This window comes from Microcaecilia unicolor, chromosome 14 (assembly GCF_901765095.1).
Source record: "Microcaecilia unicolor chromosome 14, aMicUni1.1, whole genome shotgun sequence".
NCBI classification, from domain to species: Eukaryota; Metazoa; Chordata; class Amphibia; order Gymnophiona; family Siphonopidae; genus Microcaecilia; species Microcaecilia unicolor.
The window spans coordinates 50,881,747-50,902,709 of NC_044044.1; the positions used below are offsets into that span (position 1 = coordinate 50,881,747).

General features: G+C 45.4%; 1 protein-coding gene across 3 annotated transcripts in view; it reads right to left on the bottom strand.

Moving 5' to 3' along the window:
• LOC115457805 (V-type proton ATPase catalytic subunit A-like) overlaps positions 1-20,689 on the bottom strand; it is a 40,968-nt gene extending 20,279 nt beyond the window's left edge. The window contains exons 1-5 of one of the 3 annotated variants that reach the window (XM_030187419.1): positions 20,555-20,689; positions 11,614-11,706; positions 10,017-10,145; positions 5,244-5,458; positions 3,826-3,963 (exon numbers count right to left, since the gene is read on the bottom strand). In XM_030187419.1, coding sequence (XP_030043279.1) covers positions 3,826-3,963; positions 5,244-5,458; positions 10,017-10,145; positions 11,614-11,695 — 564 coding nt within the window. In that variant the 5' untranslated portion in view covers positions 11,696-11,706; positions 20,555-20,689. Of the gene's footprint in view, positions 1-3,825; positions 3,964-5,243; positions 5,459-10,016; positions 10,146-11,613; positions 11,707-17,670; positions 17,726-20,405; positions 20,425-20,554 lie in introns of those variants that run through there. The other 2 variants (XM_030187418.1, XM_030187420.1) reach the window with 2 other exon arrangements.
• Positions 20,690-20,963: the final 274 nt, after the last annotated feature.

Below are 20,963 nucleotides of genomic sequence, written 5' to 3' on the forward strand. Positions count from 1 at the left end.
CAGAAGATGGATGGGACTAGGGGATGTGGGGGGAGGGAGAGGGTGCAGAAGATGAATGAGACTAGGGGGTGTGGGGGAGAAAGAGGGATCAGAAGATGGATGGGACGGGGGGTGTGGGTGGGGGGAGGAAGAAGGAGCAGAAGGTGGATGTGACTAGGGGTGTGGAGGGAAGGTGAAAAGAGCAGAAAATGAGTGGAACTTGTTGACTGAATGGGAAAGGAAGATGACAAGGGAAGAATTTGAAAAGCCAACCTGGAAAATAATTTAGAAGACTGACACACGGAAAGTGGAAGAGAGTGGGACCAGCCCAATCATAAAAATAAAGTGCTCAGACAACAAAGGTAGAAAAGAAAAAAAATTATTTTTATTTAATATTTTTTAAAAGATTGAGATGTGCCTGCTTTGTGAAATGCAACCTTGTACTGATATTTACCCAATTTTCTGAGTATCAGTAGATCCAGCTTCCTCGATGATGACTAAACAATTCTTTGTGTAAGACAGTGAACCTCAGTAGTGCCACTCAGCAAATATATTTTATCGCTGAGACTTGCGCACACATATCATCTGAGACCACGAGGGGGGGAAGGGGGTCCTCTGACCACAGGGGGAGGGGGGAGGTATCTCTGTCACACACACTCTCTCTCTCACACACTCTCTTTCACAGTCACTGTCTTTCTCTCTCTCACTCTCTCACAGTATGTCTCACACTGTACACTCTCGATCTCACACACTCGGTCTCATACACTCTCTCGGTCTCACAGAGACTCTGTGTATCGCACACATACTCTCTCACACACAGTGTATGTGTGTGAAACACACTCTCTCTCACACAGTCACTGTGTCTCACATACGCACTCGCACACACTCTCATTCAAACACACACACTCTCATTCTCACACACACACACTCTCTCATTCTCACACACACACTTGCACCCACACTCACTCTCGCTCTCTGTCACACACACTCGCACATTCACTCTCTCTCTCTCACACAGTCACTCTCACACACACTCTCTCAAACATACACACTCTGAAGAAAACCTTGCTAGCGCCCGTTTCATTTGTGTCAGAAATGGGCCTTATTTACTAGTATATATACAGTGGGGGAAATAAGTATTTGATCCCTTGCTGATTTTGTAAGTTTGCCCACTGACAAAGACATGAGCAGCCCATAATTGAAGGGTAGGTTATTGGTAACAGTGAGAGATAGCACATCACAAATTAAATCCGGAAAATCACATTGTGGAAAGTATATGAATTTATTTGCATTCTGCAGAGGGAAATAAGTATTTAATCCCTCTGGCAAACAAGACCTAATACTTGGTGGCAAAACCCTTGTTGGCAAGCACAGCGGTCAGACGTCTTCTGTAGTTGATGATGAGGTTTGCACACATGTCAGGAGGAATTTTGGTCCACTCCTCTTTGCAGATCATCTCTAAATCATTAAGAGTTCTGGGCTGTCGCTTGGCAACTCGCAGCTTCAGCTCCCTCCATAAGTTTTCAATGGGATTAAGGTCTGGTGACTGGCTAGGCCACTCCATGACCCTAATGTGCTTCTTCCTGAGCCACTCCTTTGTTGCCTTGGCTGTATGTTTTGGGTCATTGTCGTGCTGGAAGACCCAGCCACGACCCATTTTTAAGGCCCTGGCGGAGGGAAGGAGGTTGTCACTCAGAATTGTACGGTACATGGCCCCATCCATTCTCCCATTGATGCGGTGAAGTAGTCCTGTGCCCTTAGCAGAGAAACACCCCCAAAACATAACATTTCCACCTCCATGCTTGACAGTGGGGACGGTGTTCTTTGGGTCATAGGCAGCATTTCTCTTCCTCCAAACACGGCGAGTTGAGTTCATGCCAAAGAGCTCAATTTTTGTCTCATCTGACCACAGCACCTTCTCCCAATCACTCTCGGCATCATCCAGGTGTTCACTGGCAAACTTCAGACGGGCCGTCACATGTGCCTTCCGGAGCAGGGGGACCTTGCGGGCACTGCAGGATTGCAATCCGTTATGTCGTAATGTGTTACCAATGGTTTTCGTGGTGACAGTGGTCCCAGCTGCCTTGAGATCATTGACAAGTTCCCCCCTTGTAGTTGTAGGCTGATTTCTAACCTTCCTCATGATCAAGGATACCCCACGAGGTGAGATTTTGCGTGGAGCCCCAGATCTTTGTCGATTGACAGTCATTTTGTACTTCTTCCATTTTCTTACTATGGCACCAACAGTTGTCTCCTTCTCGCCCAGCGTCTTACTGATGGTTTTGTAGCCCATTCCAGCCTTGTGCAGGTGTATGAACTTGTCCCTGACATCCTTAGACAGCTCCTTGCTCTTGGCCATTTTGTAGAGGTTAGAGTCTGACTGATTCACTGAGTCTGTGGACAGGTGTCTTTCATACAGGTGACCATTGCCGACAGCTGTCTGTCATGCAGGTAACGAGTTGATTTGGAGCATCTACCTGGTCTGTAGGGGCCAGATCTCTTACTGGTTGGTGGGGGATCAAATACTTATTTCCCTCTGCAGAATGCAAATAAATTCATATACTTTCCACAATGTGATTTTCCGGATTTAATTTGTGATGTGCTATCTCTCACTGTTACCAATAACCTACCCTTCAATTATGGGCTGCTCACGTCTTTGTCAGTGGGCAAACTTACAAAATCAGCAAGGGATCAAATACTTATTTCCCCCACTGTATATATATATAAAATATGGCTTCATATTCAGTGTTTTATGATTGTTTGTGTTTTGAATAACTATAATGAATATGTATAAGATGTATGTCTGCAAATGAATATGCTAATGTGCCACATCCCACCCTTTGCCCCTCCCCCTCCCCAATGAAACAGTCAAACTATACACATGGGCCTGGCCTGTGCTTTGACCACTTCCTTTAAAAAGGTTTTTGGTTTGGTTTGGGGTTTTTTAAAGATGCAATACTAGGAAGGAGACAAAAAGTGTTTTCCTTTTTCTTTTTTTTTCAGATAGTTCATATGCAAGTTGGTTTTAGGATTCTCTTTACAATGAGTGGGAAAGCGCGGGGTACAAATGTAACAAAAATAAAAATAAATAAATAAAATAAACTAGAATTATTTCAATATTTTTGTATAATGACAAAGGGAACAGACCTTCTTTCATTGGATAAAATTTAGAAGCCTCTTTTTACCTCCAAATAGCTGGCATTCCCAGGGCCACCGAGAGGGGGGACAAGGCAGACAAAATTTCCCGGGCCCGGGCCTCCGGGGGAGCCCGGCGCCACCGCCGCAGTCTGGCCTGTCCGCCCTCCGTCGCTCCCTGGCATTGAATTTAAGCGCCTCACCTTTGAAAGCGCAGCAAGCAGCGGCAGACCACTCCTTCCTTTCCGTGTCCCGCCCTTGCCTGACATAACTTCCGCGAGGGCGGGACACGGAAGGAAGGAGTGATCTGCCGCTGATTGCTGTGCTTTCGAAGGTGAGGTGCTTAAGGTCAGTGCAGAGGACCTGGGGGTGGAGAGAGGGCCCGGTGGCGGGGGGCGGCCTTGTCCCGAGCCTGGCTCAGTCTCTCGGCGGCCCTGGGCATTCCTCCTAGAGTGGTCCATTACCTCTATGTCATCAGTGATGGACTGAGCCAGTCCCCCCCCCCCCCAACCCCCAATGCATCTCTGGACTTGTGATTCTGATTTACCTAATATCAATAAGACAATCAAGTCCACAGCGGTCATAGGGAGAGGACTGAGGATGGAGGTGGGTAAACTCAGACCAGGCTCATCCCATCTCTGCCGACCTATAGCCAGCAGGTGGCCCCTCAGCCCTCGTCATGGTGGGGAGCATCTATCTGAAGATAGTTACCGAGATGTCGTAGTGCCCTGGTGGGGCGATGTATGTCACAGTGCCACGGCTCCGGGGAGGCACCATAATCTTGTGTTTGATGAGTGAGTTCTCTTGCACCAAGCCATAAATATCACCCCCAGTGACATGACTTCCAGCCTGGAAGAAAGCAAAACCCCATATGAAGAAGTGATTTCTTGTGTTCCTGTCACCTTTTCCCTGCCGTGGATTCATCATGTTTCCTTTTGTTCCTCTTCTTTCTTTTGCACAATCTCTGTTTCTTTTATCCTGCTCTCTCTTCATCCTTTCCCTCCTTATCCCTCTCCCCCTCTCTCCCCCCTCCCTCCCTCCCTCTCTCTTACTGTCTTCCTACTGCTCCTCTTTGATTTCACTATGGGGCTAATTTTCAAAGCACTTAGACTTACAAAGTTCTATAATAACACCTGGAACTTTGTAAGTCTAAGTGCTTTGAAAATACGCCTCTCCTGCCTGCCTTCTCCTTTCCTTTTTTCTAATTCTCTGTTTCTCCTGCCTCTCACACACCACACTTACTTTTTTATATATTTTCTTTCTCTTTCAGTCTCTCCTTTACACTCAGTGTTCCCTTTAAGGTGCACAGGAGTGAAGAGTCTGCTGCTCTCATTCCTACCACTAGGGGTGTTGCAGCAATCTTGTGGTTCAATTGTGCAGGGCAGGCGAGTTCTGTGGGACTCCCAGGTAACCTGCCTGCCCCTCCCAACTGAAACTGCAAGACTGCTGCACCACTCCCAATAGTACAGCTGCGGGTGATGGACTCCCATGCACCTTAAAGGGAAAAGGAGGTTTAATGACAGGAGGTGGCATGAGCCTATCTGACCCATTATGTGGTCTGAAGCCAGTAGGCAGATCTTGTTGCCCTATCAATTACATTGTTTTGGGTGTACCAAGATGGGGCGGCTGCATTGGAGAGAATTAAAACTTCCTTGGGTGGAGTAGGTGGAGACCGGCTTCAGCCTTGTGATATCATGCTCTCCTGACATTAAACCTCCTTGACTTATACTTCCTTTTCCCTTTCTTGACTTATACTTCCTTTTCCCTTTCATCCTCTCTCTCCTGTTCGCTTCCATTTTACTTTCTGTTTCTCTCTATCTTCTTGATTTCCCACTCTCGTTCTCTCTTCTCTCTCACACCTTACTTTTCTATATTTTTATCCTTTCCCCTGGCCCATTTTCCTTCCTATTCTCTCTGTCCTTCTTATGTCTCTATAACACTCTACCTTTCTAGTTCTCTTCCCTCTGTCTTTTTCACATTATCTTTAGTTCTCTCTCAATCTGTCCCTCATTCTTCTGCTTTCCTTCCTCTTCGTTCATGATATTGCTCCTGGCCTAGTCACAACTCATCTTTCTCTTTGCGTTTCTCCTTCTTCCTAGATCCTTTCCTGCTTTCAGAGGCTGACTCACATGAATGCTTTTGTCCGGTACAAAATCCCACTTCAGATCCCGGGACAGAGCAGTGATGTTGATGCCACGGGGAATATAGATGCTCTTTGTCAAATCTGTGATGTCCTTCAGTGGGCGCTGAATACCATCAAATATGTTACCCATGATGCCAGGGCCCAGCTCCACCGAGAGGGGCTTCCCGGTCCGTAAAACAGGGTCACGTACAGACACACCAGCTGGAAGAGTGGCAGTTAGGAAAAGAATGTCTGTCCAAAGGGATTCCAGTACAACAAAATAATATTTAATCATACTTATGACATCTAATGCCATCAGCATATACAGTTCTGTGTAGTGATATATGTCTGTACAGAAAGAAGGTTCCGAATCCAGAACAAGGTGCGAAGCTGAAGTATTTAAGCACTTGTTATGTGAATTACCATAGTCACCAAATCAAGGTTGATGTAAGAATAATTGAAAGGGGGCATTTCTTTTGGGGGGGGGGGAGGAGGATTCTACAAATGGGGCTCAAAATTCAGTGCCAGAAAAACAAATCAGTGCTAAGTGGAATTCTATAAAGTTCGCACGTGCTTTATACAATTGTGCTTAACACTGATTCCTACACCTAACTGTAGGCGCTAGACTTATATATGCTGAAACCTGGTGTAAATGCTGGCGCCCAAGAGAGGCATGCTGAGGCCGCATTCTGTACCTACGCACGCAACTGTTTGGAACGCCCCTGACACACCCATGCCCCTCCCACGGCCATGCCCCCTTTTGAGTTATGTGCTTTTGGAGTTCGGTCCCTGCCCTATAGAATAGCATGCAGCCAAATACATGCAAAAATTCTAATGGGCGCCAATTAACATCATGAATTGGTTGTTTATACTTGATTATTGATGGCTATGAGCTCGTTAATCAATTAATTTGTGCACACATTTTGGTGCCTAGATTTGGGCAATATATATAGAATCCAGGGGTTGGGAGCAATCTTTATAGGTGCCCCGATGCCGTGGAAGAATCTATTCTTATAATGGCATCTGGGTGCCCAAATTCCCTTATAAAATACTACTACTACTACTACTATAAATCATTTCTATAGCACTACCAGTCGTACGCAGCGCTTCACAATTTAACATGAAGAAAAGACAGTCCCTGCTCAAAAGAGCTTACAATCTAAATCAGGACAGGACAAATACGGGATAAGGGCAGGACAGACAGATGGAAAGGGACTATTGAAGAGTGGAAGACAAGATAAAGGTTACGAGCAGGTGACAAGTTAGGAATTAAAAGCAGCATCAAACAGGTAGGCCTTTAGCCTGAATTTGAAGGCGGCCAGGGATGGAGCTTGACGTAATGGCTCAGGGAGTCTATTCCAGGCATAAGGTGCGGCAAGATAAAAGGAACGGAGTCTGGAGTTAGCGATGGAGGAGAAGGGTACAATTAGGAGAGATTTGCCTAGAGAACGGAGTTCCTGGGAAGGAGTGTAGGGAGAGATGAGGGTGGAGAGGTAGTGAGGGGCAGCAGAGTGAGTGCACTTATAGGTTAATAAGAGGAGCTTGAACTGTATATGGAAAATAGTAGTATAACCTGGTATTGGTGCACCTTACATTTTGGTGCCCTCAGTTTCACTAGCCATAGACCTGGCATTACTGCAACTGCCTAAATGCCGAAGAGATTACATAACAAATAGTGCAGCCAGTCAGTGACGTACCAAGGGGAGGGCGGTGGGGGCGGTCCGCCCCGGGTGCACGCCGCTGGGGGGGGGGGGGGTGCCGCGCGCCAGTCAGCGTCGTTGGTTTCCATGCTCCCTCTGCCCCGGAACAGGAAGTAACCAACGACGCTGACCGGCGCGCGGCACCCCCCCAGCGGCGTGCACCCGGGAGGGGTTCTTTCGCTGGGGTAGGGGGGTGTCCCTTCGCTGGGGGGGGGGGGGTCGTGTGCACGGGGGGGGGGGCGCTGCACCCTGGGTGGGGCAGGGCGCATCGGCGATCCGCCCCGGGTGTCAGCGCCCCTCGGAACGCCACTGCAGCCAGTCAGAGAATTGTCCTTTTGTTGTGCCAGTGCAAAGGTATTGGTATTACTGGAGCAAACCTTCAGCCTGTGCCCCACCTTCAACTAACTTTCAGTCCCTGAGGCCCCCGCTCAGATTTTGATAATGAAACTCAACAATCATGAATCAGTTCTCCTAGAATAATCCAGTAAGAAAATGGATAACTGGGCACCGTACCTTCAAATATTAAGCTCTGCTTTGTATATTGGGATCGAGCGAGCCGCTCACAGTCTGAGAAATGGTTGAAGAGCTGGAAGAACTCCGAGAGAAAAGCAGAAAGTTTCCCTATTGACAGGGAAAATAGAGGGAACCAAGCTGAAAAGCATTCTGACCCCAAATATGCAACCTCTTACTCCTGGAAAATGACCGGAGTATTTACATGACTAATGGGCCAATGCTCAGAACACCCGCGGTAAAGCCAACAGTGCAGAACCCACACCGCTGAAACAGTGCAAAAACCTAGCTTGCCAATGCTCTAGTCCTCCGAGACCACTCCAGACTCTAAGGAAGCATTGAAGAGATCAGACAGTGGAGCCACCAGAACATCTCTGAGTTTCTTGAGTACCCTCGGATGTATCCCATCAGACCCCATCACTTTGTCCACTTTTAGTTTAGCTACTACTACTATTTAGCATTTCTATAGCGCTACAAGGCGTACGCAGCGCTGCACAAACATAGAAGAAAGACAGTCCCTGCTCAAAGAGCTTACAATCTAATCAGGACAGACAGGACAAATAAGGGAAAAGGACAAAGAGTAGCAAGATTCCGTGCAGAATCTCAAAGAGTAGCAAGATTCCGGAATCCCACTGTAGCAACATTCTGTGCAGAATCCCAAAGAGCAGCAAGATTCCGGAATCTCAAAGACTACTACTACTACTTATTACTACTACTACTATTTAGCATTTCTATAGCGCTACAAGGCATACGCAGCGCTGCACAAACATAGAAGAAAGACAGTCCCTGCTCAAAGAGCTTACAATCTAATAGCTCCTCATGAACACAGTCTTCTGAGAATCAGTCCTGGTCTACCAAAAATAACCAGAACTGCCTCTACAGTACTTGTTTGTCAAACTACTATCATGTTTTCGTTATTATGTTACCCAAGATCCTTCTGATATTACCAAATGTATATTTTCTTATATAATTCTTATATATTTCTTAAATATTTCTTACTATGTTTGCTTGTTAAAATACTATCATGTTCTATATCATGTTACCCAAAATCCTTCTGTTAATACTAAATGTATACTTTCTCATGTATTTCCACTATTCATGATGTATTGTAAGCCACATTGAGCCTGCAAAGAGGTGGGAAAATGTGGGATACAAATGCAAGAAATAAATAAATAAATCCATCCTCCTTAGCATATGTTTTCTGAGGTCCTACCCCCAGCCTTTCATCCGTGAACACAGAACTTGGCAGCAGTATTTTGAATTAACTGTAATCTAGACATCAATTTTGTTGAAATTCCAGGATAAGCACGCAGATGAGCATTGCAGATGAAATTCCCAGATGAGCACGCAGCTATGGAACGCACTACCACGTAACCTGAAAACGGTCCATGAACTGATCAACTTCCGTAAACTGCTGAAAACTTATCTCTTCAACAAGATATATCACAAAGATCAACACTTATAACTGTACAATCTTTCATATATATAGGAATGTCGTATAATGTCTTTTGCTTTAATACAACCATGTATTTCACTACCATGTAACCCAAAACCCTCTGTAAAACCAAATGTATATTCTCTTCTATTTCCAGTATCCACGACGAATTGTAAGCCACATTGAGCCTGCAAAGAGGTGGGATACAAATGCAATAAATAATAAAGAAAGAAAGAAAGAAAGATACGATAATCTAATTGGGATAAAATCGTTAACTGAACAAGTATTCTAAAGTGATCATGAACAAAATAAGATTGAACAAGCCTAACTATAGCATTCATTTATGGTTCCATACTCAGAGAAGCATTAGGTAAATACTCCTAATATACTAGATATCTTATCCACTTTCAGAGATGTTCCATCTTTAATAGGTACCGACATTGGAATAAATACCTGATCAGTCTTATCAGTGTTAAGCTTGAGATGGTGGTAAACTAACCATTTTCCCTAATCTTCTCAATCGCATTAGTAATATCCGATTATGTATTTTTACAGGATTATTCCTGGATGGTTAATGTTAGGGTAGTGATGATTGTTGAGTCTAATTATTGAAATTTGTTGATGGGGGAGTGAAGGGAAACCAGGGGTCTGAAAAATCATTGAGATCGGGGAGATGAGCACAAGGCTGAAGATACTACTACTACTTGACATTTCTAGAGCGCTACTAGGGTTATGCAGCGCTGTACAGTTTAACAAAAAGGGGGGGCAGTCCCTGCTCAAAGGAGCTTACAATCTAAAGGACAAAATGTCAAGTAGGGGCAGTCCAGGTTTCTTGAATAGAGGTATGATGGTTAGGTGCCAAAGGCGACGTTGAAGAGGTGGGCTTTGAGCAAGGATTTGAAGATGGGCAGGGAGTGCAAATTTGGGGCTCATTTTCAAAGCTCTTAGACTTACAAAGTTCCATATTTAACTTTTTAAGTCTAGGTGCTTTGAAAATGCACCTCTTCCTTGCATTGGTTCCACCCCCCCCTCCCCCCCCCCCCGTTTTAAATCCCACCTACAGGATACCTCTATCCCTGGAAACGTTTCTCTGCCTTTTGACATTTGCTTATATACCACTTCAGTGAAAGGATACAGGTTTCTTCATAGACCTGTATGGTGGCCAGGTCCCCCTCCAGGCGAATAATCTCTCCCACCAGCTCTGCGTGCCCCACACGTACAAGTTCATACATCGCTGCCCCTGCCATGTTAGAGGCTGTGACCACTGGGAAAGGAGAGTACAAGCAGGAAACATCAGCAGACGCAGCTCAGTGTTAAAGGAAACGTTATTCACTGTATAGCCTGAGCTGGGGGGAGGGGCGGGTAGGCAGTGTGTAAGTACTTGATATTTCCCATTTTTATCTTTTTAGGCCCCCTTTTATCAAGCCGCACTAGCAGCTGCCGTGCGGCAATACCAATGCAGCCCATTCAAAGCAGGGGCGTAGCCAGACCTCGGCGGGAGGGGGTTCAGAGCTTGAGGTGGGGGGCACATTTTAGCCCGCCTTCCCTAGCCTCCGACCCCCCCCCCCCCACCACCACCACCACCACCACTTTCGACCCCCGCCGCCACTCCCCCGTCACTGCCAGGTACCTCTGCTGGTGGGGCTCTCCAACCCCCGCCAGACAAAGTCTTCATCAGCACCGGTCTCCAGCGAATTCGTAGATCTGTTTTTGTGAGTCCTGACTCCTGACATCCTGTGTGCACGTAACGTGCAGGACGTCAGGACTCACAGAAACAGAGCTGTGAAAGCACCGGAGACTGGCACTGAAGAAGACTTCGGCTGGCATGGGTTGGGGACCCCCGCAAGCAAAGGTACCCGGCGGCAGCGGCAGCAGGAGGGGGGGGGTCGAAAGTAGAGGGGGCCAGGGCTAAATCTGTGGGGGCCCATGCCCCCGTGGCCCCACCTAGCTACACCCCTGATTCAAAGTGGAAATGGAAATGGGACTTGATATACCGCCTTTCTGAGGTTTTTGCAACTACATTCAAAGCGGTTTACATATATTCAGGTACTTATTTGAATGGGCTTTGTCAGCATTACCGCACTGGCTTGATAAAAGGAGGCTTTAGTGAGCTGATTCTTGGGGGGGGGTCAGAAGTTCTTGGGATAATTTAGGAATGATGATTCTTTATCTTTTTTTTTTTAATTCTAAACAAGGATGGCTCCCAGCAGCCTCAAAATCAGTGACATCATCAGCTTTCTGGTGAGGGTAAAGCCAATGGCCCAATACCCTGTTTACTAAGCCTTGCTAGAGGCTCGCTAGTGTTTTTAGCAAGCACTATTGATTAGCATACGATAACCATATAGATGCCCATAATATTCCTATAGGTGTCTACACGGTTAACGAGTGCTAATTCTTAGTATGTGCTAAAAATGCTAGTGCACCAAATTAAACAGGGCCCATGGCCTGAGGTTAGGGTTGTTGTATCATCCCAGGTGAATCAAAGAAGCTGATTCAGGCCTGCTTTTGCCCATTCCAAGCAAGGAAGTGGAGTTACGATTTTCTTGCGGAAATCAATGGGGAAAAATTCAGAATTACATTCTTATATATGACCTGGAGATGAGATGGTAAATCCCCTCTGCTGTCCTGCAGAAGGGCAAATGGGCAAACTGGATGGGTCTGGCAGGCTCCCTTTGTGCTCAGTTTTCTCGTGTCAGGTTTTATCTCTCAGTCTCTCCATGCCGTAACCCTACCTGGTCCAGAGACGCCATGAACAAATCCCAACATGCTCTCCTGCTCCTCATCCTCAATCGTAGGAAGCTTGGAGAAATCCATGGTTATTCGTTCTGCAAGCAGTAAATGTTAGATTTAATGTATTTTAAATGTTCACGCCCTTATTATGGTGTGCTTCCAATAAATATCACAAATATTTACATATCATTTTTTTTAATGTTCTTTAATTGTTGGAGAGAAGTATCTTTTGAGTTCGGGGATGATTATATTTGAGGCAAAAAGCTAGCTCCCAATATACAGAGACTGCCTCTATTGCCTTTCCAAAATTATAATCATTCACCTAGAAACTCCTCATGTACATCACTAAGGGCTCATTTTACTAACAGCGGTAAGCCCAACGCGGGCTTACCAATCGCTATACAGGAAGTACTGCTGGGCTACCACAGCAGCCTGGTACTACTTCCTATCCGTAGCGTGCCGTCATTTCCGGTGCTACAAAAATTTATTTATTTTTGTAGCTCCGGAGCATAGGAGCCAACTTTTCACAATTATTGGGGGTGCTAAGTCCAATGGAAATATTCCCTCCCTGGACACATACAAGGCATTTTTCCAATATTGGGGGTGCTCAAGCACCCACAGCACCCACAGAGTCGGCTCCAATGCTCCGGAGTGTACCCAGCAGTAATCGGGCAGTGCCGCACGCTACCTGGTTACCGCTGGGTTAACACGGGAGCCCTTACCACCACCTCAATGGGTGGCAGTAAGGGCTCCCCTCGAAATGGCCACGCGGCAAGTGCCTAGCAACTTAGATTAAATAACTACATTTTCTACTTATTTTCTGCTTATTTATAACCCAAACTTTTACTGACTTCTGCTCAGTCTGTGTTGAGGCACCAGTCCTCAATTTTACTCGGAACTTCTTCCATTTATTTTTGGCTGGAGAAAAGAAATTTTATCTCCCCTAAATAACTCTCCTCATGCTCTGAGATTGGAGCTGGATCCTTATTTACATCTATCCTTCCTCTGGGACAATAAAGAAAAAGCCTACAGCAACCTGCATCAACTGGACCATCCAAGGATATCAGAACCAGAAACTCTAAAGTTCATACCTGCAATCCGTGAGTTAAAAATGTATTTTAACTACAAAACCTACTTCTATAACTCTGAATCTTTTAGATTCCTTAAAACTAAAGGAAACCTATGAACTGTCTCCAAGAATTTCACATAGAAGTGCTAAGTGCAGCCATTTGTTTCTCTATTTGATGGAAGACTTTGATCTCACAGGCCTGGTCTGAATTTACAACTTTAAAAGGTCTGCTCTTTCAGCTATTAAAGCCTTAACCCTGCATTGCCAACTAGGAAGACTGCTGATCTACAGGGTGTACTCCAAAGAGTGGATTGCAGCGCCACCCAGTGAAATTTTGCCTAACTAACTTCTGTATCATGTAAGCATCCTAGTGGTGTGTGGGAGAAGAAACCATAACCTCCACAAACCAAAAAGAAGGCAAAAGTGCAAGAGGTCAAACACCTATATAACAGTACTTAAAAGATCACCATATTGTCACACCAAAGCTACCCACAGCACCCCCAGACCACCCTTGGGAACTACAGGACTGGTGAATGCCAGATCAGCTGCAAAGAAATCCTTGGTGATCCATGATGCCATAAATGAACAGCATCTTGACATCCTAGGAATAAGTGAAACCTGGCTAGATGAAAGTGGGGGTTTATCACTGGCTGAACTATGCCCAACAGGTTTCAACATCCAACATCAACCAAGACAAGGAAGACAGGGTGGAGGGGTAGCAGTCTTGATTCAGGACACAATCAAACTGCGCAGAATATCCATCCCCCAGCTACATGGATCAGAATCTCTTTTAATCCAACTTGAAGAGGAGAAGCCAATCTGGCTGCTCATGGTATACAGAGCACCTCGTAACAACACATTCTCTGTGCAAGAACTCCTAGACCTGATTACTCAAGTGACCCTGAATTACCCTAGGCTGGTGATCATGGGGGACTTCAATCTACACATCAAAACCCCAGATACCACCACAGCTGCCTTTCTGGACACGATGACAGCACTAGGATTTACAGAGGTGATCAATTCTCCAACCCACGAAAAGGGTAACATACTAGACCTGGTATTCTACAAAGGGGTGGATATCCCAGAATTCTGGGATAACAGTATTGAAATAACACCCCTATCATGGTCAGACCATTTTCTAATTAAATTCTCCCTAAGTGACCACCTGAAACAAATGGCACCTCTCAGAGTTTGGAAGGAGATCAGAGACAAAAAAAAAAGCTGACCGCTGAGAATTTCCTAGAGGCCTTGGACTATGCACATGTAGATGAAAAGACAACAGTGTCGGAACAAGTTGACGTCTGCTCAGTGTGCTGCTGCGGCTAGGAAAGCGAATAGAATGTTGGGTATTATTAGGAAAGGTATGGAAAACAGGTGTGAAGATGTTATAATGCCGTTGTATCGCTCCATGGTGTTCAATTCTGGTCGCCGCATCTCAAGAAAGATATAGTAGAATTGGAAAAGGTGCAGCGAAGGGCAACTAAAATGATAGCGGGGATGGGACGACTTCCCTATGAAGAAAGACTAAGGAGGCTAGGGCTATTCAGCTTGGAGAAGAGACGGCTGAGGGGAGACATGATAGAGGTTTATAAAATAATGAGTGGAGTGGAACAGGTGGATGTGAAGCGTCTGTTCACGCTTTCCAAAAATACTAGGACTAGGGGGCATGCGATTAAACTACAGTGTAGTAAATTTAAAACAAATCGGAGAAAAATTTTCTTCACCCAACGTGTAATTAAACTCTGGAATTCATTGCCGGAAAATGTGGTGAAGGCGGTTAGCTTAGCAGAGTTTTAAAAAGGGTTGGACGGTTTCCTAAAGGACAAGTCCATAAACCGCTACTAAACGGACTTGGAAAAATCCAAAATCCCAGGAATAACATTTATAGAATGTTTGTACATTTGGGAAACTTGCCAGGTGCCCTTGGCCTGGATTGGCCGCTGTCGTGGACAAGATGCTGGGCTCGATGGACCCTTGGTCTTTTCCCAATATGGCATTACTTATGTACTTATGTACCTTAGAGAAAACAGCACCACTAAGAAAGGTCTTATGCCCCACTCACAAACGCTCCCCTTGGTTTTCTCCAGAACTTCGGATCCTTAAACGCGAAGGACAAAAACTGGAAAGGAGATGGCGCAAATCTCACCCGGATGAAGACAGACTAAACTGCAGGAAGCACGTGGCAAAGTACCGCCAAGCCTTAACAGCAACCAAAATACAATGTTTCTCTCAATGTATTGCACAGGCTGCCAATTCAACCAAGCAGCTGCTCAGTATAGTAAACAGCCTACTGCAACCCCCACAAGAAAACCAGCCTGCCCAGTCTAAACTGAACTGCAACGATTTTGCTGCATACTTTGCCAACAAAATTAAAAGTCTGCACCAGGATTTACAGGCAATCCCACCCGGTGCACAAACTCGCCCCCTCCTAACAGAGACAGATGGAACACTTTTAACCTAATGACAGAGGAGAGCCTTGACAAAATCCTATTTAGGAGGCGGTAAAGGCTCACGCACTACTCATGCGGTAATCAGGCAGCACGCGGCGCTATGCACATACTGCCCAATTACCGCCAGGAATGCCTACTCCCCATCCCCTGCTCTAGAAAATAAAATGATTTTCTAGCACGAGAAATGGTGCACGGAAGCGCAGAACTACCGCAGGGCACCTGGGTTCACCCAGTGGCAGTGCTATTTTGCCGTGCGCTACCCACGTGGTAGCCCAAGGCCACCTTTGTAAAATGGCTCCTAAATATATCACTTAAAAAAACAGGTTTTACAACGATGAGTGCGTGATCAGATAAGTGCTAATATGATGTGTGTCCTTGCACTCATCGTTGCAAAAATTGTTTTTTTTAAGTGATATATTTAAGGGGGGGTCTTTTACTAAGCTGCGGTAATGCCCATTGGAATATAATGGGCATCTCAGCCAGGGGCGTAGCTACATGGCTAATTTTGGGTGGGCCTGAACCCAAGGTGGGTAGGCATGGAATTTGTCCCCCCTCCCCAGCCCCCCTTTGGTTTGCTCCTCTCTCCACCCCTCCCTGCCCACAAACCCCAAATATTAAATACTTGAGCTGGCAGGGATCCTCAAACCCGGCAGCACTTGCCTCAAACCGATGCTGTTGCCGGCAGGCTGTGCAGGCTCAGTGCTTTTGCATGTGCAAAAACTGAGCATGTGCAGAAGGGCCGGTCTCAGCGTCAGCTCAAGGCAAGTGCTGCTGGTTGACATTTGGAAGAGCGCTGGCTGCCCAAGGAGAGAAAATCTTCAGCTGGCAAGGTTTGGGGATCCCCACCAACCACAGCAAGAGTGTCACAATTTTGGGTGGGCCTGAGTACAAAGTGGGTGGGCCCCGGCCCACCTGTGGCTATGCCACTGTTGTACCTGTAAGCCCCTAGTCTGTGCAGATGGTACTGGACTGGTACCAGAAAAAGAACAGAACTACTCCCCAATCTGATACAGTCCCTCCACCGATTATTTTCAGCAAAATCTGTCAGAAGCTAGGACTGGCTGAGTCTTCCTCTAGTATACGTGTCATACCATAGCAAAGACTGTAAGAGGACTGAGTGTTCCTCTGCTATATCTGGTCTGAAACAACAATGGTTAGGGGCTGTCTGATGACCCAATATCAGTGTTGTGTGCTTCCATGCAGAAGGACTCAGGTTCAATATTCAGACCAGGACTGTGTGCCCTCAGCTGACCAGGGTAAAGTAGCTGCAGAGACTTTGTTCAAAGCCTTCCTCCAGCTCCCCAGCCATCACTCAACAGCAACACCCAGATACAGGTGCAGGGCATCTTTTGAATGGGGGAGTCAAACAAACCAATCTCCAGCCCTGCTCTCAGTTGCTCAAGTTACTGACACTGAGTTGGGCAAAATATTGCAAAGTGATGCATGTGGGTAAGAGGAACCCGAATTATAGCTACGTCTTGCAAGGTTCCGCGTTAGGAGTTACGGATCAAGAAAGGGATCTGGGTGTCGTCGTCGATGATACGCTGAAACCTTCTGCTCAGTGTGCTGCTGCGGCTAGGAAAGCGAATAGAATGTTGGGTGTTATTAGGAAGGGTATGGAGTCCAGGTGTGCGGATGTTATAATGCCGTTGTATCGCTCCATGGTGCGACCGCACCTGGAGTATTGTGTTCAGTACTGGTCTCCGTATCTCAAAAAAGATATAGTAGAATTGGAAAAGGTACAGCGAAGGGCGACGAAAATGATAGTGGGGATGGGACGACTTTCCTATGAAGAGAGGCTGAGAAGGCTAGGGCTTTTCAGCTTGGAGAAGAGACGGCTGAGGGGAGATATGATAGAAGTGTATAAAATAATGAGTGGAATGGATCGGGTGGATGTGAAGCGACTGTTCACGCTATCCAAAAATACTAGGACTAGAGGGCATGAGTTGAAGCTACAGTGTGGTAAATTTAAAACGAATCGGAGAAAATTTTTCTTCACCCAACGTGTAATTAGACTCTGGAATTCATTACCGGAGAACGTGGTACGGGCGGTTAGCTTGACGGAGTTTAAAAAGGGGTTAGATAGATTCCTAAAGGACAAGTCCATAGACCGCTATTAAATGGACTTGGAAAAATTCCGCATTTTTAGGTATAACTTGTCTGGAATGTTTTACGTTTGGGGAGCGTGCCAGGTGCCCTTGACCTGGATTGGCCACTGTCGGTGACAGGATGCTGGGCTAGATGGACCTTTGGTCTTTCCCAGTATGGCACTACTTATGTACTTATGTACTTATGTACTTATTGGTCTTTCCATGGGCTCAATGGCCCACCCCATTTCCCTGCCTACGTCTAGACCCTCAATCTGTCTGTATTAACATGGAATGTGGCCCATGCTGAGGACAGTATTACAATGACTGGTCTGTTTTCATGTCACCGTCCCCAAAGGAGGCCAGCTCTAACTGTGCTGCACTTCCAGTGCTGGACCAAACATAGAAAAACAGATATTTCTTTAAAACGTAGGAGCAAGGCTAAAACATTACCCTCCCTCCCTTGGTTCAGGCCACACAGGGCAGGTGCAGTCCGGCTCACACAGTCCTAGCTGGAATTTGTCCCTGGCAGAGAAAGAAAGGTCATGTTTTCGTGCAGAGATTTAACCAAACTTCTGCTGAGGGTGGGAGGGGACAGGTACCTGTGTATTTCCACTTGGTCTAAATAAATGGCATTGCTATGCAAAATAACTTTCTTATTATTTGGTGTCTTTTATAGGAAGAAAGATAAGTGAGGTTTTCTTGCGGGGTGGGGGGTGGGGGTCAGTTAATCTACTTATAGATTGTTGAACACACTAGCCAGGCATAACTGTGACCTGATGAGCTTCACTTTTTACCAAAAGCAGTGTGGGGTTTGTTGTCCCACTTTTCCAGCCGAGACTGACAAACATGAATCCTCCAAAATGCTCAGCAAAGGGAAGGCGGTGGGCAGGACAATGGAGTAGAAGGGAACCTATTCCTCATCCCCATCCACCTAAAGCAGGGAGCGGGGTAATTTCAATTGCAGTGCGTGTTTCTATGTTTCTATTTAAAAATTGCTTTTTTTCAAATTCAGCATGGCTCCCTAATAAGAGTCAGATGGAAGGGAGTAGGATGAGAGGCTTGGGGTGGTACCTCCCTGATGAGATCCAGACAATGAGGAGTAAGTAGTGTTAATTTAAAAAAAAAAATAATAATAATAATTAATTAAACCGCCCTCCTGGAACTGAAACCAGTACATACTCAATTCAATGTAAAAAAAACATTTCAAAATATAAACAATAAAAGTGAAAACATCCTAAAAGGCATAAAACATCGTAAGTACAGAAGTATTGCCATACTGGAAAAGACCAAAGGTCCATCAAGCCCAGCATCCTGTTTCCAACAGTGGCCAATCCATGTCACAAATACCTGGCAAGATCCAAAAAAAAAAAGTACAAAACATTCTATACTGCTTATCCCAGAAATAGTGGATTTTCCCCAAGTCCATTGAATAATGGTCCATGGACTTTTCCTTTAGGAAGCCGTCAAAACCTTTTGTAACCACCTTTACCACATTCTCTGCCATCGAATTCCAGAGTTTAATTACACTTTGAGTGAAGAAATATTTTCTCCGATTTGTTTTAAATTTACTACATTGTAGCTTCATCGCATGCCCCCTAGTCCTAGTATTTTTGGAAAGCGTGAACAGACGCTTTACATCTACCCGTTCAACTCCACTCATTATTTTATAGACCTCTATCATATCTCCCCTCAGCCGCCTTTTCTCTAAGCTGAAGAGCCCTAGCAGCTTTAGCCTTTCCTCATAGGGAAGTCGTCCCAATCCTTTTATCATTTTCGTCACCCTTCTCTGCACCTTTTCTAATTCCACTATATCTTTTTTGAGATGCGGTGACTAGAATTGAACACAATATTTGAGGTGAGGTCATACCATAACAGCCTCATTTTTGTTTTCAATTCCTTTCCTAATAATACCTAACATTCTATTTGCTTTCTTAACCGCAGCAGCACACTGAGCAGAAGGTTTCAATGTATCAATGACACCTAAATCCCTTTCTTGGTCCGTGACTCCTAACGTGGAACCTTGCATGATGTAGCTATAATTTGGGTTCCTCTTTCCCACATGCATCAAATGTCACTGTTGCAAATCTAAGCACTGGCCATCCATTATCCTCTTCAACGCCCCCCCCCCAGGAGTGGCCTAGTGGTTAGGGTGGTGGACTTTGGTCCTGGGGAACTGAGTTCAATTCCCACTTCAGGCACAGGCAGCTACTTGTGACTCTAGGCAAGTCACTTAACCCTCCATTGCCCCATGTAAGCCGCATTGAGCCTGCCATGAGTGGGAAAGCGCGGGGTACAAATGTAACAAAACACACACACACACACACACACAATCACCTTACCCACCCCTCTACCTCTTATCCCTCTCACATCAACCCCATCAGAAAAGCATTGACAACAAGCTGCAGCCTGCTCAATCCTTAGGAAACAAAACCCTTAAGAAAAAAACAGATAATTCTTCTCACTACCTGTGCCCCTAAACGAGTCCCCATTAAAAATCTAAGGCCCTAGACCATTAATGAGGTTGAATTTCTGATCCTAACAGGAGCCCAAAATTAGTCAAAGCTCCAGCCCAAATTCTGGAATACAGTCAGTCCAAGCAGCACCGAACCCAAAGCAAATGGCACCGGAACCAGCCAAGCCGTTCCTAACTATCAGAATAAAACACTTCACCTTCCATTTAAGGAAGATCAAGTCGGTTTAAAAGGCGCAGGTGACACTAATCCAGTCTTCTGAATCCCTTTGCAAGTCTTATAAAGTGCCAACAGTATTTATATTTATATTTACTATGAAAAGCATTAGAAAGAGCAGTGCATGACAGGTGCTGTGTCTTTCTTAAGCTGTGAAGTCAAATTGTGGGAGATCACAACGCATTTAATCTAGAATTTCATATTAACCAAACCCAGGAATTCATACTAAAGTTCTCTCATTTACGGTGCTTAGCTGGGAAAAAAAAGTAACCAAGTTACTTTAATTACTGTAACTTAACGACTACAAGTTTTCCGGCACAACAAAACTTGAAGAGCAACGATGCGTTTTGCGACAAAGGGTTACTGGTGCTAATTCAACCCCGTTTTATAGCGCATTCCTATCTGTGCAAGAGGTGTGGTAGCCGTGTTAGACCACTCTTAAAGGTTATCAATAGAAATCAAACAAAATAAAACATGGAAAAGAAAATAAGATGATACCTTTTTTACTGGACATAACTTAATACATTTCATGATTAGCTTTCGAAGGTTGCCCTTCTTCCTCAGGTCGGAAATAAGCAAATGTGGTAGCAGATATCTGTACAAGAAAAGGCAGACGCTATCATATTGGGAAGGAGAATGACACCTACCTGCTTCCTCCTCCTCTTCCTCTCTCTCTCTGTCTCTCTCCAGCTGCCTCCCCTCAGATATTTTTCTCCTTTGCTTTGGGTGTCAGCAGCAAGGACGGCACAGGCAGGATGAAAGAGGCTTTCACCTGGCCTCAAACTGGTTCTAGTCCTGTTTTTCTGGGAGACAGAATCAATGACAGACACTGTTTAAGCATCAGTGTGTGTACTATAAACATGATCCCTCTGCCCTGTAATTTCTCCTTGATGTGTCTGCTTACATTCGACTTTCTTTTTCAAATCATGTTCTAATGTGGCCTTGCTCGGCTGTCAGTGGCTTCATCTATAGGTCAGGCATATTACTTATGGGGAGGGGGAGGCTGGAGGCTTTTAAGATTTAAATTCTTCTTTTAGGCAGTTTTAATGTTTGAAA